At 52.2% G+C, this 15741-nt stretch overlaps 1 protein-coding gene across 1 annotated transcript in view; it reads right to left on the bottom strand.

The window, feature by feature from the left end:
* CACNG8 (calcium voltage-gated channel auxiliary subunit gamma 8) overlaps positions 1 to 12085 on the bottom strand; it is a gene marked incomplete at its 5' end in the record, with an annotated part of 28702 nt that extends 16617 nt beyond the window's left edge. The window contains one exon of the mRNA XM_054465291.2: positions 11641 to 12085. Coding sequence (XP_054321266.2) covers positions 11641 to 12085 — 445 coding nt within the window. The remainder of the gene's footprint in view (positions 1 to 11640) is intronic.
* Between the last annotated feature and the right edge of the window lie 3656 nt (positions 12086 to 15741).

Genomic DNA, 15741 nt, shown 5'->3' with positions numbered 1-15741 from the left:
TCTCACTCTGTCGCCCAGGCTGGAGTGCAATGGCTCGATCTCGGCTCACTGCAATTTCCACCTCCTGGGTTCAAGCCATTGTCTTGCCTCAGCTCCTGAGTAGCTGGGATTACAGGCATGTGCCACCATGCCCAGCTAATTTTTGTTTTTTTAGTAGAGACGGGGTTTCACTTTGTTAGCCAGGATGGTCTCGATCTCCTGACCTCAGGTGATCCTCCCACCTCGGCCTTCCAAAGTGCTGGGAGTACAGGGGTAAGCCACCTTCTCCAGCTTTTATTTATTTTTTTTTTTTAAGAGATAGAGTCTCACTCTGTTGCCCAGGCTGGAGTGCAGTGGCACAATCTCGACTCACTGCAAACTCCCCCTTCCAGGTTCAAATGATTCTCCTGCCTCAGCCTCCCAAGTACCTGGGATTACGGGCACCTGCCACCACACCTGGCTAATTTTCATATGTTTAGTAGAGATGGGATTTCACCATGTTGGCCAGGCTGGTCTCAAACTCCTGGCCTCAGGTGATCCACCCACGTCAGCCTCCCAAAGTGCTAGGATTATAGGCATGAGCCACTGCGCCCTGCCTGGTCCCTCCTTTCTTGAATGGGATCATAGTAATTCTCTCAAAACATTCGTGATAATTAAATGAGACCGAGCATGTAAACCACATGGCACACCAAATTGCTGAACAGGTTAGTGGTGACAGTAATAATAACTAGCTCTGACTGAGCACTAACCGTGCACCAGGTACTGCTCCAAGCATTTGACAGCTGGTTAATAACTTGCTCAGTCCCTAGGACAAACCCTCGGAGGTAGGCAGCGACAGCATCCTTGCTTTACAAATGAGGAAACGGAGGCATAGGGAGCTGCAGAAGTTGCCCAAAGCCCCACCGGGGGTGAGTGATGGGAAGAGGTTCCTTCCAGCACAGCTCGGTTTGGGAGGTTGGCATATTTAAGACAGTAGAGTCTGGTGGCTGTGGGGGTTATTGATCGTGGGCTCTGGAATCCAACTCTCTGGACACACATCCCAACGCACCACTTCCCAGCTGCGTGGTTTTGGAACCGGACCGTCCCTGAGCCTCTGCTCTCTCATTGGGAAATTGAGGATGGTAATGTGACTTTAGAGGGCTTCAGTGAAATTTCAATGAAAGTTAGGCACAGAAGGCCAGGCGTGGTGGCTCACGCCTGTAATCCCAGCACTTTGGGAGGCCAAAGTGGGTGGATCACCTGAGGTCAGGAGTTCGAGACCAGCCTGGCCAACGTGGTGAAACCCCATCTCTTCTAAAAATACAAAAATTAGCCAGGCATGGTGGCAGGTGCCTATAATCCCAACTACTTGGGAGGCTGAGACAGGAGAATTGCTTGAACCCAGGAGGCGGAGGTGTCAGTGAGCAGAGATGACACCATTGCACTCCAGCCTGGGCGACAAGAGTGAAACTGTCTCAAAAAAAAAAAAGAAAAGAAGAAAAGAAAGAAAAAAGAAAGAAAGAAAGAAAGGCACAGAAGACCAGGCGCTGTGGCTCACAGCTGTAATCCCAGCACTTTGTGAGGCTGAGGTGGGCAGATCACCCGAGGTCAGGAGTTCAAGACCATCCTGGCCAACATGGTGAAACCCCGTCTCTATTAAAAAATACAAAAAGTAGCCCGGCATGGTGATGGGCTGAGTAGCCCAGCTACTCAGGAGGCTGAGGCAGGAGAATCGCTTGAACCCAGGCAGCGGAGTTTGCAGTGAGCCAATATCACGCCAGTGCACTCCAGCCTGGGGGACAGAGCGAGACTCCGTCTGAAAAAAAAGGAAGTTAGGCACAGAATTCACAGTAGTTATGCTTAATGCCACCGATCAAGCTATGAGTTTTTCTTGTGCATGGATCGTGATGTTGTGACCCTGAGTCTCCTCCCAGGGGCTGCCTAGTGCAGACCCAGGCATGCGAGGGTTAAGGGGCAGCTTTCTTGCAGTGCGGACACGTGGAGAACTGGGATCCAACCCGCTCTGCCCCTCACATGCTGGGTGGTCCAGGCTGAGCCACTTCCCCTTTCTGGCCATCAGATTCTTGCTAATAATACATTCCCCTGGCAAAATGGTGAGGGCTCAATGAGATAATAAGCCGGGCAAAGTGCTAGCAAAGGGGCTTTGTATGGTCGGCACTAATAAATAGGGCTGTGGGCCCAGACTCTTGAGTCCTGAGAGAAGACCTGAGGGTGTGGCTGAAATCCCTGAGGAGGGGGCACAAGCTGGGCTGTCCCATGCAGATGCCTCCAGCTCCCAACACTTGAAACGTGGCAATGGAGAGATTCTGTGAGGGTAAAATATGTACTGGGTTTCAGGCTCAGGATGGGGAAAAAAGAGAGAGAGAGAGTGTGTGTATAATATTTCATTAATAATTTTTATATTGATTACATGTTCAAGTGATAATATCTTGGCTATGCTGGGTACCTGTTCCTTTTTATTTATTTTAATGTAGCTACTAGAAAAATTTTAATTTTTTTTTTTTGAGATAGGGCCTCGCTCTGTGGCCCAGGCTGGAGTGCAGTGGCACAATCTCGGCTCACTGCAAGCTCCACCTCATGAGTTCAAGCAATTCTCCTGACTCAGCCTCCCGAGTAGCTAGAATTACAGTTGCCCACCACCGCACCTGGCTAAATTTTGATTTTTTTAGTAGAGATGGGGTTTCACCATGTTGGCCAGGCTGGTCTCCAACTCCTGACCTCAGGTGATCCGCCCGCCTCGGCCTCCCAAAGTGCTGGGATTACAGGCGTGAGCCACCGTGCCCAGCATAAAAATTTTAACTATATAGGGTCACCCATGTTATATTTCTTTTTTTTTTTTTTTTTTTTTTTGAGATAGGGCCTTGCTCTATCACCTAGGCTGGAGTGCAGTGGCACAATCACAGCTCACTGCAGCCTCAACCTCCTGGGCTCAAGCAATCCTTCTACCTCAACCTCCTTAGTAGTGGGGACTACAGGCGTGTATCACCAAGCCCAGCTAATTTTTAATTTTTTACACAGGCAGGGTCTCCCTATGTTGCCCAGGTTGGTCTTGAACTCCTGGACTCAAGCAATCCTCTCACCTCGGCCTCCCAAAATGCTGGGATTATAGGGGTGAGCCACAGGCCCATCCTTGTGTTATATTTCCTTTTTCTTTCTCACTCCGGAATCTCACTCTGTTGCCCAGGCTGTAGTGCAGTGGCGCCATCTCAGCTCACAGCAACCTCCGCCTCCTGGGTTCAAGCGATTCTCCTGCCTCAGCCTCCCAAGTAGCTGAGACTACAAGCACCCACCACTACGTCCGACTAATTTTTGTATTTTTAGTAGAGACGGGGTTTCACCATATAGGCCAAGCTGGACTTGAACTCCTGACTTCAAGTGATCCGTCCACCTCAGCCTCCCAAAGTGCTGGGATTACAAGGCGTGAGCCACTGGCCCAGCCTCATGTTATATTTCCTTTTTCTTTCTCACTCTGGGATCTCACTCTGTCGCCCAGGCTGTAGTGCAGTGGCGCCATCCCAGCTCACAGCAACCTCCGCCTCCTGGGTTCAAGCGATTCTCCTGCCTCAGCCTCCCAAGTAGCTGGGACTACAAGCACCCACCACTACGCCCGACTAATTTTTGTATTTTTAGTAGAGACGGGGTTTCACCATATAGGCCAGGCTGGACTTGAACTCCTGACCTCAAGTGATCCATCCACCTCAGCCTCCCAAAGTGCTGGGATTACAAGGCGTGAGCCACTGGCCCCGCCTCGTGTTATATTTCTATTGGGAAGTGCTGGAACTCCTGGGTCATCAGAGTGGAGGGGATCAGGGCTTGGTCACATTGGAATTCCTAATAATAATAAGGAGAAGAACAGCCGAGCAACAACAAAATGCAACGCTATAATCTAGTTCTTCCTCTGTGCCTGCTAGTCTTTGAAATGCTTTACTCATATTAGCTCATTGAATCCCTCCCTGGCCCTGTGAGTTAGTGACTATTAGGATTCTCATTTCCCCGATGATGGAATGGAGGCACAGCAAGGTTAAATATACGGCCAAGGTCACGATGCTGGACATGGCAAACAAAAGGTAAACCCAATCAGTCTTATTTCTCAGAGTTTGTTTCTTTTTCTTTTTCTTTAAGAGTAAAGTGGGGCGGGGCGTGGTGGCTCATGCCTGTAATCCCAGCACTTTGGGAGGCTGCAGCGGGCAGATCACTTGAGGTCAGGAGTTCAAGACCAGCCTGGCCAACATGGCGAAACCCTGTCTCTACTAAAAATACAAAAAATTAACCGGGTGTGGTGGCGCATGCCTGTAATCCCAGCTACTCAGGAGGCTGAGGCACGAGAATTGCTTGAACCCGGGAGGCAGAGGTTTCAGTGAGCCGAGATCGTGCCATTGCACTCCAGCCTGGGCAACAGAGCAAGACTCCGTCTCAAAAAGAAATGAAAAAAAAAAAAAAAAAAGAGTAAAGTGGGCCAAGGCAGGCAGATCACTTGAGGTCAGGAGTTTGAGACCAGCCTGGCCAACATGGTGAAACCCCGTCTCTACTAAAAATACACAAATTAGCTGGGCATGATGGTAGACACCTGTAACCGCAGCTACTTGGGAGGCTGTGTCTCAAAAAAAAAAAAGAGAAAGTGAAAGCAAGTTTTTTTGTTTGTTTTATAAATTGAGACAGAGTCTTGCTCTGTCACCCAGGCTGGAGTACAGTGTCACGATCTCAGCTCACTGCAACTTCTGCCGCCTGGGTTCAAGCAATTCTCATGCCTCAGCCTCCCAATTTTTTTTTTTTTTTTTTTTTTTTTTTTGAGACAGAGTCTTGCTCTATTGCCCAGGCTGGAGTGCAGTGGCGCGATCTCGGCTCACTGCAAACTCCGTCTCCCAGGTTCACGCCATTCTCCTGCCTCAGCCTCCCAAGTAGCTGGGACTACAGGCGCCTGCCACCACGCCCGGCTAATTTTTTGTATTTTTAGTAGAGACGGGGTTTCACCATGTTAGCCAGGATGGTCTCGATCTCCTGACCTCATGATCCACCCACCTCGGCCTCCCAAAGTGCTGGGATTACAGGCGTGAGCCACCGCGCCCTGCCAGCCTCCCGATTACCTGGGGTTACAGGTGCTTGCCACCACCCCCTGCTAATATTTTTGTATATTTAGTAGAGATGGGGTTTCACCATGTTGACCAGGCTGGTCTCGAACTCCTGGCTTCAGGTGATCCACCCGCCTCGGCTTCCCAAACTGCTGGGATGATAGGTGTGAGCCACTGCGCCCGGCTGAAAGCAAGTTCATTAAAGACAGTAAAGGAATAAAGAACGGCCGCTCCTTAGGCAGAGCAGCCTCCAAGCTTGTTTCAATCATTACATTCTACTGCATCTCTCAGACACACTCCAAAGGGAGATGGAGATTGAGCCCAAGAGTTCCCAGGGGCACAGGGACTGCAGGAGGCAGTGACTCAGGGAGACCCAGTTTCTACACCCCGGAGCCCCGATGGGCTGAAAGCAAGTGGATTTGTTGCTTTGTTCTCCTAGAAAACCAAACACACCTGGATTCAAATCCAGATGCTGGGCTGGGCAGGGTGGCTCACACCTGTAATCCCAATATGTTGAGAGGCCGGGGGTGAGAGGATTGCTTGAGCCCGGGAGTTCTAGACCAGGCTGGGCAATGCGGTGAGACCCATCTCTAAAAAAAAAAAGTAAACAAATCAGAAACAAAAACAAATCCAGACCCCACTGCATATTAACTGTGTGACCTTGGGCAACTCACTTCACCTCTCTGAGCCTTCACTTCTTCTTTTAGAATGGGAATAATGAAAGTACCGGCCGGGCGCGGTGGCTCACACCTGTAATCCCAGCACTTTGGGAGGCCAAGGCGGGCAGATCACCTGAGGCCGGAGTTTGAGATCAGCCTGGTCAACATGGTGAAACCCCATCTCTACTAAAAGTACAAAAATTAGCCGGGTGTGGTGGTGGGTACCTGTAATCCCAGCTACTCAGGAGGCTGAGGCAGGAGAATTGCTTGAACCTGGGAGGTGGAGGTTGCAGTGGGTTGAGATCGCGCCTCTGCACTCCAGCCTGGGAGACAGACCAAGAATCTGTCTCAAAAAAAATTAATAAAAATAAATAAATAAAGTACCTACTTTGCAGGGTTATTGTGCGCATCCAGTGACACATGAATGACAATTACAAGAACAACAGAGTCAGCCTTCATTCCTCCTCTCCTTGAAACACTAACTTCCTTTGGCTTCCAGGACATCCAAGGACCTGTTTTTCCCCAAACCTGTGGCAACTCCTTTCTCCACACCTTTGATGACTTCTCATCTCCTTCCCTTTTTTTTTTTTTTTGTGAGATGGAGTCTCACTCTTTTGCCCAAGCTGGAGTGCAGTGGCACGATCTCAGCTCACTGCAACCTCCACCTCCAGGGTTAAAGGGATTCTCCTGCCTCAGCCTCCCGAGTAGCTGGGATTACAGGTACACGCCACCACGCCTGGCTAATTTTTATATTTTTAGTAGAGACAGGGTTTCACCACGTTGGTCAGGCTGGTCTCGAACTCCTGACCTCGTGATCCGCCTGTCTCAGCCTCCCAAAGTGCTGGAATTACAGGCGTGAGCCACCGTGCCTGGCCATCTCCCTCACATTTTAATAGTGGACTGGCCGAAGGCTTAAGCCTTCAATGACATTTTATCATTTGTTCTGGTCTCTTCTCTCTTTTTTTTTTTTTTTTTTGAGATGGGGTCTTGCCCTGTCGCCCAGACTGGCGTGCAGTAGTACAATCATGTCTCACTTTAGCCTCGACTTCGTGGGTGTAAACAATCCTCCCACCTAAGCCTCCTGAGTAGCTGGGACCACAAGCACGCACCAGCACTTCCAGCTAATTTTTAAATTATTTGTAGAGACAAGGTCTCGCTATTTTCCCCAGGCTGGTCTCGAACTCCTGGGCTCAAGTGATCTTCCTGCCTTGGCCTCCCAAAGTGCTGGGATTATAGGTGTGAGCCACTGCACCCAGCTGTCTCTTCTCTAAGTGATTCCATCCATCTAATTCATCTATATGATGATGTCCCTCAAACTGATATCTCCAGCCCAGCCTCTGGCCTCCTATATCATATCTCTAACAACCTAAATCAGTGGTCAGCCAACTATGACTCACAGGCCAAATCCAGCTAAGAATGGGTTTTATGTGTTTTTAATGATTGAGAATATGTCAAAGAAGAAGATGATTTTGTGGCATGTGAAAATGACATGGAATTCAAAAAAAAATTTTTTTTTTCTTAGAGTCTCTCTCTGTTGCCCAGGCTGGAGTGCCGTGACGCGATCTCGACTCACTGCATCCTCCGCTTCCTGGGTTCAAGCGATTCTCCTGCCTCAGCCTACCAAGTAGCTGGGACTACAGGCGTGTGCCACCACACCTGGCTAATTTTTGTATTTTTAGTGGAGATGAGTTTTCACCATGTTGGCCAGGCTGGTCTTGAACTCCTGACCTCAGGTGATTCGCCTGCTTTGGCCTCCCAAAGTGCTGGGATTACAGGTGTGAGCCACCGCGCCCGGTGAAATTCAGATTTTAGTGTCCATAAATGAGGTCTCATTGGAACACAGCCACACTCACTTACAGACTGTCTTGGTCGTTTTCACGAGTAGTTGTGATAGAGACTGCTCCACAAAGCCTGAAATCTTTACTATATGGCACTTTATAGGACCTTCACTGTGCTGACCTTTGTCCAGATGTTATCTGTTAATGGGCATCGTAAATTTAACATGCCCAAAACTGAGCCCATGATCCCTCTCCTTCATGATAAATTTGATAAGAGAAAATAAATAAAACAGCTGCTGTTTCATCTTATGAATGGCTCCCCTATTCTCAGGAGCTCAGGCCAAAGCCTTAGAGCGGTGATTCTCAACTCAGGGCGATTTTATCCCCCAGGAGACAGCTGACAATGTTTAGACACAATTTACAATTTTGGTTGTCACGACTGGGAAGGGCGCTGCTGGCATCCTAGTAGGAGAGATCAAGGCTGTTGCTCAGCATCCTACAATGCATAGGACGGCCCCTCCACACAGAATTATCCACCCCAAAATATCAACCATGCTGCGGTGGAAAAACCCTGCTTTGGAGACGCCCCTGGCTCTTCTCTCTCATATCCTACAACTGCTCCATCAGCAATTCCTGCCCACGGTAGCTCCAGAATATATTAAAAATTCAAACAACTTCCCAAACCCTGCTGCCCCCACCCTAGATGAGCCTCTTATTGTCTCATTTGCCTTCCCCTTGGTCATTTGTTAACACAGCAGCAAGAAACATACTGCAAAAATGTAAGTCAGCTCATGTGACTCCTCTGCTCAAGAACCTTCAACGACTCCCATCTCCGAATCTAAAGCAAAGTGCTTTCTGGGATGTATAAGAAGCTGTGAGGCCGGGTGCAGTGGCTTACACCTGTAATCCCAACACATTGGGAGGCTGAGGCAGGAGGATTGCTTGAGCCCAGGAGTTTGAGACCAGCCTGGGCAATATAGTGAGACCCTGTGTCTACAAAAAATGGGGGCATGTGCCTGTAGTTCTAGCTATTTGGGAGGCTGAGGCAAGAGGACGGCTTGGGTTCAGGAGTTCAAGGCTGCAGTGAGCTATGGTCTTACCACTGCACGCCAGCCTGGGTGACAGAGCAAAACCCTGCCTAAAAACAAAAAAAGAAAAACAAAACAAACAAACAAAAAACACAGAACCTGGCCAGGCATGGTGGCTCACATCTGTAATCCCAGCACTTTGGGAGGCCTAGGTGGGCCAATCACTAGAGGTCAGAAGTTCGAGACCAGCCTGGCCAACATGGTAAAACCCTGTCTCCACTAAAAATACAAAAATTAGCCGGGCGTGGTGGCACACACCTGTGATTCCAGCTACTCGGGAGGCTGAGGTATGAGAATCGCTTGAACCCAGGAGGCCGAAGTTGTAGTAAGCCAAGATCACGCCACTGCACTACAGCTTGGGTGACAAAGCAAGACTCTGTTTCAATAAATCAATCAATCAATAAATAAAATAATAATTTTAAAAAAACAGAACCTGTGGGATGGGGACCCTGATACCCCTATGACTGCACCTCCTCCTACTACGTTCCCCCCCACCCACTCTGCCCCGGCCACGCTGACCTCACACTGGCTTGATCAACACACAGCCACACTCCCACCTCAGGGCCTGCTGTTCCTACAGTCTGAAGCACTTTCCTCCATCGCTTACTTCCTTCAGACCTGCGATCAAATGTCACCTGCTCGGGGAAGCTTTTCCTAGATTCCTTGTCTACTTCCCACGGGGATCCCTGACACCTCCCATCCCCTCCACCAACTCCTTGTCCTCCTTAGCACTCAGTTCTATCTAACACCCTAAAGGTTGACTTTACCTCCGTCATTATCTGTCTCTCCCTTAGAATATAAGATATATAATGACAGGAGGTTTTGTCTGTTTGTTTTCCACTGCTGCAGCCCCAGAATCCAGAACAATGCCTGGCACATAATATAAACTCAATAAAAATGGGACGTTGAATGAATGAATGAATGAATGACATCCCTACTAGATGCCACGTGCTGTCCTAGGGGTTCCATGATGGGAGCCCTGACACTTGGCTGTATGCCTGGTACTTGGTCAGACCAGTGAATGGACATGAACTCAAACTTCCACAGGAGAGGCAAATAACATCACGAGTGCTATGGGAGGAATGGGAGGCGATATGGAGTGGATGGAGGTAACTGTGGGGAAATGGAGACCCCCCAGCTGCTGCTCAGATCCGGCCCATCGTGGTCAGGGTAGAACACAGGCTTGTGCTAGATCTTCCGCTAGCTCAGAAGAAGCCGGAAATCAGAACTACAATGGGAAGCCTCCCTATTTTTAACTGTTGGCAATGGATTCAGATTTTGCTTTCAGTTTTAAACACTTTGTACACTACACAGAGCGCATCTGCGAATCCCATCCATGGGATTCGAGTTCTGCTCTTGGCTCTGCCCCTTTCTCAGCTAGGTGACCTTGGGCAAGTGACTTCACTTCTCTGAGCCTCAGTTTACCCATCCCCAACAGGGAGGTGGTGCCCACCTCATAGGATTAAACGAGATAACGTTCCTGGCTTGTCGTGAACACTCAGCAAGACAGAGGAAGGGGCAGAGGAAATAGAGGGGGATGAAAAAGAGAAGCAAGAGATTTCAATCTTTTGGCCGAAGGGGGCATCAGGATGGCCGGTTCCACTCCTTCACGTTGCAGACAAGGGCTGTGAGGCTGGGGTGCAGGAGGGAAGATAGTGGTCAAACAGCGGGGCAGACATGCAGCAGGACTGGCACCCAGGACTCCTGCTTCCCAGCCCCGCAGCTCCGTGATACTCAGGAAAGAAATGCTGATGCTAAGAGTGGGAGAGAGAAGGGGTTGGCGCAGCAGAGGGCAGGAGTCTTGGAGAAGTGGGGGAGTCGAGAGCCAGGGAGCCGAGCTAGGAGAGAAGCTGTGAGAGGGAGAACAGGACAGAGGAAAAGAACCAAGACGAAGATCCGAGGAGGTAGCAGGGGCAGGAGCGAGGAGCCTTAACGTGAAGGCATGAGGCATCGAGTCAGGAAGACGTCAAAGAAGGCATGAGTGGAGGAAGAGGAAGTGGAGCCCACTAAAGGAAAAAGGAGGAAAGGACCAGGATGGGAGGTTGGAGGGCATCCTGGTGGGAGAGACGTGGGAGGGGGCACTGATGGGAAGAGAAAGATGTACAGGAGGGGAAGCACAAGGCAGAAAAGAGAGAAAGTCATGAGTGAGGGCGAGTTAAGGCACGAAGTCTCAGGGGAGCAGCAGCCAAAGAGAAGGGGAAAGAGACAGAGACCGGAAGACTGGCCATGAAAGGGGGCAGGAGAGGCAGGGGACTTCAGAGGACTGGGGGGGCGGGGAAATGTCGGGAGAGAGAAGATGTCTTGGGGCACGAGGGAGAGGAAATGAAGGGGCAGGTGGAGCCGAGGAGCAGGGTCAAGATGAACTGAGGGGAAAGAGAGAGAAAGAGGCTGCTGGGTGCAGTGGCTCATGCCGGTCGTCCCAGCACTTTGGAGGCCGAGGCAGGAGGATCTCTTGAGCTCAGGAGCTCGAGACCAGCCTGGGCAACAGGAGACCTCATCTCTACAAATAATGAAAAAAAAATGAGCTGGGCACAGTGGCTCATGCCTGTGGTCCCAGCTACTCAGGAGGCAGAGGTGGGAGGATGGCTTGAGCCCAGGGGTTCGAGGCTGCAGTGAGCTGTGATTGTGCCACTGTACTCCAGCCTGGGCGACAGAGTGAGACCTTGTCAAAAAAAAAAAAAAAAAAAGGAGAAAAGGCACAGGGCAGAGTGGAAGAAATGAAACAGGAGGAGCCCCAGGTACTGGAGAGAGGGAAGACGCAGGGGTGTGATGGGGCAGCGCAGGAGACACGGACGAGGGAAAGATAGGATAAGGGGGTTCAGCGGAGAGGCAGAGGGGCTGCAGAGGGACCAGGCCGAGGAATTCCGCAGGGTGCCAGGACGCAGGGAGGAGTGGGAAGGAAGGGAGACGAGGTCAGGGGCGAGAGTGGGAAGGCGCAGAAGCCCCTCTGGCAGAGGAGGAGGGGTGCCCAAGGGGGCCCCAGGATCAGGGACAGGCAGCCCCGGGAGGCTCAGGGTCTCTCGGAGGGGAGCGGCGGGGGCTGCGGGGAGGGCCGCCCGCACCCTACCTTCCAGGCAGCAGATCCTCCAGAGGCCCGAGTGCGTGAGGCCGCCGGGGTCCTTCTTCTCCGAGGCGCCGCTGCCCCCGCGGTGGGGGGTCCCTTCGTCGCCGCCGGCCGTGAGGTTGGTGGTGTTGCAGATGAGGGCGCGCGTGTAGAGCCAGTAGTCGGTGCTGATGGCGATGGTCATGAGGCCGAAGGCGGCGAAGGCGCCCACCGTCGTCAGCAGCACCTGCACCCCCTTCTCGCACCAGAGGCCCCGCTCTTCGTTCCAGCGCTTCAGCGACTCCAGTTTGACCACGGGCAGCCGGGGGGCCGTGGGCCACCACCGGGGCAGCGGGGGCGGGGCCGTGCCGGCGGCTGGGGAGGTCACAGCGCAGGCAGAAGCGGGGGGCCCGGGGCCGGCGGGGCTGGGGAGGGGGCGGCGAGGAGGAGGCTGCGATCGGGGAGGGGGTCAGAGCGCGGCCATGGTCGGCGGCTGGTGGAGGGCAAGGAGCGAGATCTCGCATTAGAGGAGAAGAAGGCACAGGTACCTCCCCCAGTCCCCGCGCCCCCCCAAATCCCTGCCTCAGCTCCAGAAACTCCTTCCACTCGGGGCTCCACTGCTTCCCTTTCTCAAAATAATAATAATAATAATAATAATAATAATAATAAATAAATAAATAAAAATCTCTTTCCACTCTTGTCTTCTGCCCAAGAAAGTCATCCCACCGTCCCACTAACCCCACTCAGAGGAGTCCCCACACCGCGCACACTCACAGCCCTCGCCCCTAGCCCGCGCTGGCTCCGCCCCAGTGGGCTCCACCGTCCTCATCGCATGGGAAGCCACCCCCCGCCATGATGCCGAGCCCCACGCCTCCTCCTCCCCAGGAGCCCCTGTCGCGTTCTTCCTTCCTTAGAGACCCCCGCCCCATCACCATTCGGTTCCCACCAGTTCTCCCCACTCTTCCCCTGCAAGCCCCACCTCTCCACCTCCTAGAACCCTTCCCTCTCTCCCCAACTTTTCCCCGAGCGTCTCCACAACTTAAGAAGCCCGAGTAGCACCACTTCCGTGGGAGTAACCTCCGCGAGCCCCCTCCGGTCTGGCTTTTGTCATTCCACCACTCCAAATGGTCCCCCACAATTTCCTCTCCTTAGGAAAAATAAATCTCTCAATCTCTCTTCAACTAAAAAGGAAAAATTAAAAGAAGAAAAAGAAAAAGAAAATCCCAGCTGACCCTCACAGTTCGTGCAACTCAGAATCACCAGCCACCCTCAGTCAGTCTCCTCTCCCTGGAAGCCCCCTTCCTGCTTCGGGCAGCCTCCAACACACCTTGAAATCACCCGAGGACCTTAAAAATTCGGATGTTTGAGTCCCACCTGAGAAAGTCCGACATGGCTGGTCTGCAGTGTGGCCTGGGCATCTAAGTTTTTAAAAGCTCCCTGGGGAATTCTAACGCACCCAACATCAGACCCACTGGTTTGCAAGATGCCCCCCCCATCTCCAGCCCATTCCCTCTCACAGCCCCCACTGTCTCCCCACAAGCCACTCACTCCCCACCCCATACTATGCCTTTACTCCAGGAAAACCCCCACTCTCTCTTTTGCTTTAGAAGAGTCTTCTGAATCTTCCCCCCCGCCACCCCCCCTACAACTTAAACGAACTCATATCATAACCATCGTTTTCTCCTCCATTAAGAAAAATTTCCTCCGTGAGTTCCACGGCATTTTCTACTCGCAAGAATGGCTTCCTCCAGACCCCAAATGTCTCTCCATTCAGGACCATTCCAATCTCTGTCCTGTACTCCCATAGCAGGGGGCACACTGTACTACCCACCCGCCCCTCTGCACTCACAGCAGCTCCCACTGCCTCCAAATCCCCTCCTGGCAGCCCTTCATCATCACATGGGATCTTCAGCACACTGTTTCCCCCAACTTGAGATCCCCCCAACTCACTTTGAACCCCACTCTCTCTTCAATGTACCAGGAAGCATCCTCCCCAACTTCTCTCTCATCATATAGAATTCTCTTGACTCACTTCCTCTTTCTCCACCACTATAGCTCCCAGCTTCTCCTCTGCCCCGGAAAATCCCCTCCGCAGGCCCCCACAGGCTTCCCTTCTTGGGAACGCCCCCCAGTACTCTCCTCTAGGACTTCACCTGTACAGGAACACACACTGTGGCCCCTCATCTTCTTCCACATGCAGAAAGAGCCCCCCAGTAGACTGTGTCCCTCTGAAAAATGTGATCCACAAGACTACAACTCTCTTTTCAATTAGGAATACTTTCCCATCCTGCACCCGCTGCCCCGTGGCTCCTTCATTTCTCTCTTCCACATTCTCCCTCAACCACCATGCCCCCAGCCCTGCCTGTCTCCCCCACCCCAGCTGTCCTCTGGGGGATGTACTCCTTACTTTCTTCCACATTGCTTCTTCAACTTCTTCCTCTAAACCCACTAGAGTTAAAGAGCCTGGAAACCTTAAAAAAACAAAACAAAAACCAGAACCTAGGTCCCAGTACAGGGTGACCTTGGCCTCCTGATTGCTTCCCCGTCTCCACTGCCCCCCATCAGCTGGCCTCAGACTGGGGCTGCTCAGAGGAGGGGCTGTGGAAAAAGGTTGTCTATGGGGGGTGTCTCCATGGCAACTGGGCCTAGTGCCCCACACGTTGTGTTCCCTCCCCCACCTCAACTCCCGTCTGCCCACACACAGCCCTTCCTCAGGCCACAGTTCAGCAGCCCGCTGGACAGGGCATCCCCCAGCCTCCCGGCCTGGGCGCCGGCCCCTTCCTCTCTTTTCTGTCCGCATGCCGAGTTTCCTCTCTTCTTGATCTCTTGGCCTCTTCTCCCCGAGTTGGTGCCCCTCACCACCAGCAGGGCCACCTACCCTGTCTTAACAGATATCTGCTCTCAGTGGGGTAAGCCTGTGACCCCAGGCCCCTAACAACCTGGGATAAGAGGGGAAGGGAAGAGGAGGGAAAGGAGGGAAATTCTCCTCCCGTCCAAAAAAAAAAAAGATTCGAAGATCTTTTCATTTTGTCAATTTGGGGGACAATCTGGTTTTAGGGACTCTTAGTCCATCGTTCAGCAGCTGCCAGGGAGAAGAGAGCTGGGGACCCCCAATTCTAAAGCTTCCGGATATGAGGGGGTCACTCTCCTTTCTCCTTAGGAAGGGGACCAGCTCTTTTCTCCAGAATTCGGGGGGGGGGGAATTACAGAACATTAATTCTACCTCCACCCACCTCCGATTAATAAAAAGATCTGTCTCACCTCTGTTAATGATAGGTCAACTCTCCGATGCACGGAGGAGGGGACGTCGAGACCCCCCTGTTGGCACCCCCCCCAGAAAAACCTTTTGGCTCCCAATTCTCGCTGCTTCCCCCTCCCCCAGCAGTGAGGGACCCAGGCGTCCGACCTGGTTCGGGGGGTGGAGATGAGGAGGCGTATGGGGAATGGGGGTGCTGAGGCCAGGCTGGGGCTGGGGGGCAGCTCTGAGCCTGGGCCCCAAGGGAGTGAGGGTCGGGATATATATATATAAAAAAAAGGTGAGGAGACAATTTGGTTCTCGTGTCGCTGGGTAAAGTGCGGAGCTGGAGGACGAGAGGGAGGGAGTAGGGAGGGAGGGGGAGGGGAGCTGCTGAGGGATGGGGAGCCTCGGAGAGGAGATGGGTGGGGGAAGGGAAAGAGGGGGGCAGGGTCGAGTGGCAGAAGGAAGCCGGAGAAGAAGAGAGAGATCCAGAGAGGGAGGGAGAGAGACAGAGAGAGACGAGGAGAAACGGAAAGAGAGAGACCCAGAGACCGCGAAACAGAAATGGGGGAGGGAGAAATTTGGGGGAGGCAGCGGCTGGAAGCAGAAGGAAGTTGGAGAGATACACACAGAGAAATATCCAGAGAGAGAAGGGGACAGGGACAGGACTCAAAGAGAGAAACCCAGGGGCTGGGGGGAGGGGGGTGGGGGAGGGCTGGGGTAAGTGGAAGGGGGGTCAGGATCTGGGAAACAGAAGGAAAGAAGAGAGAGGGAGAGAGTCATCCAGAGAGGAGGGAGGAGGGACAGATGGGGCGAGACAGACAGAAAGAGAGAGACTGAGAGGATGGGGGAGAGAGGGGGGAGAGGGAACTAAATGGAGAGCCGGT

Source organism: Pongo pygmaeus, chromosome 20 (genome assembly GCF_028885625.2).
Source record: "Pongo pygmaeus isolate AG05252 chromosome 20, NHGRI_mPonPyg2-v2.0_pri, whole genome shotgun sequence".
Lineage (NCBI taxonomy): Eukaryota > Metazoa > Chordata > Mammalia > Primates > Hominidae > Pongo > Pongo pygmaeus.
This window is presented reverse-complemented; position numbering and strand designations above follow the sequence as displayed.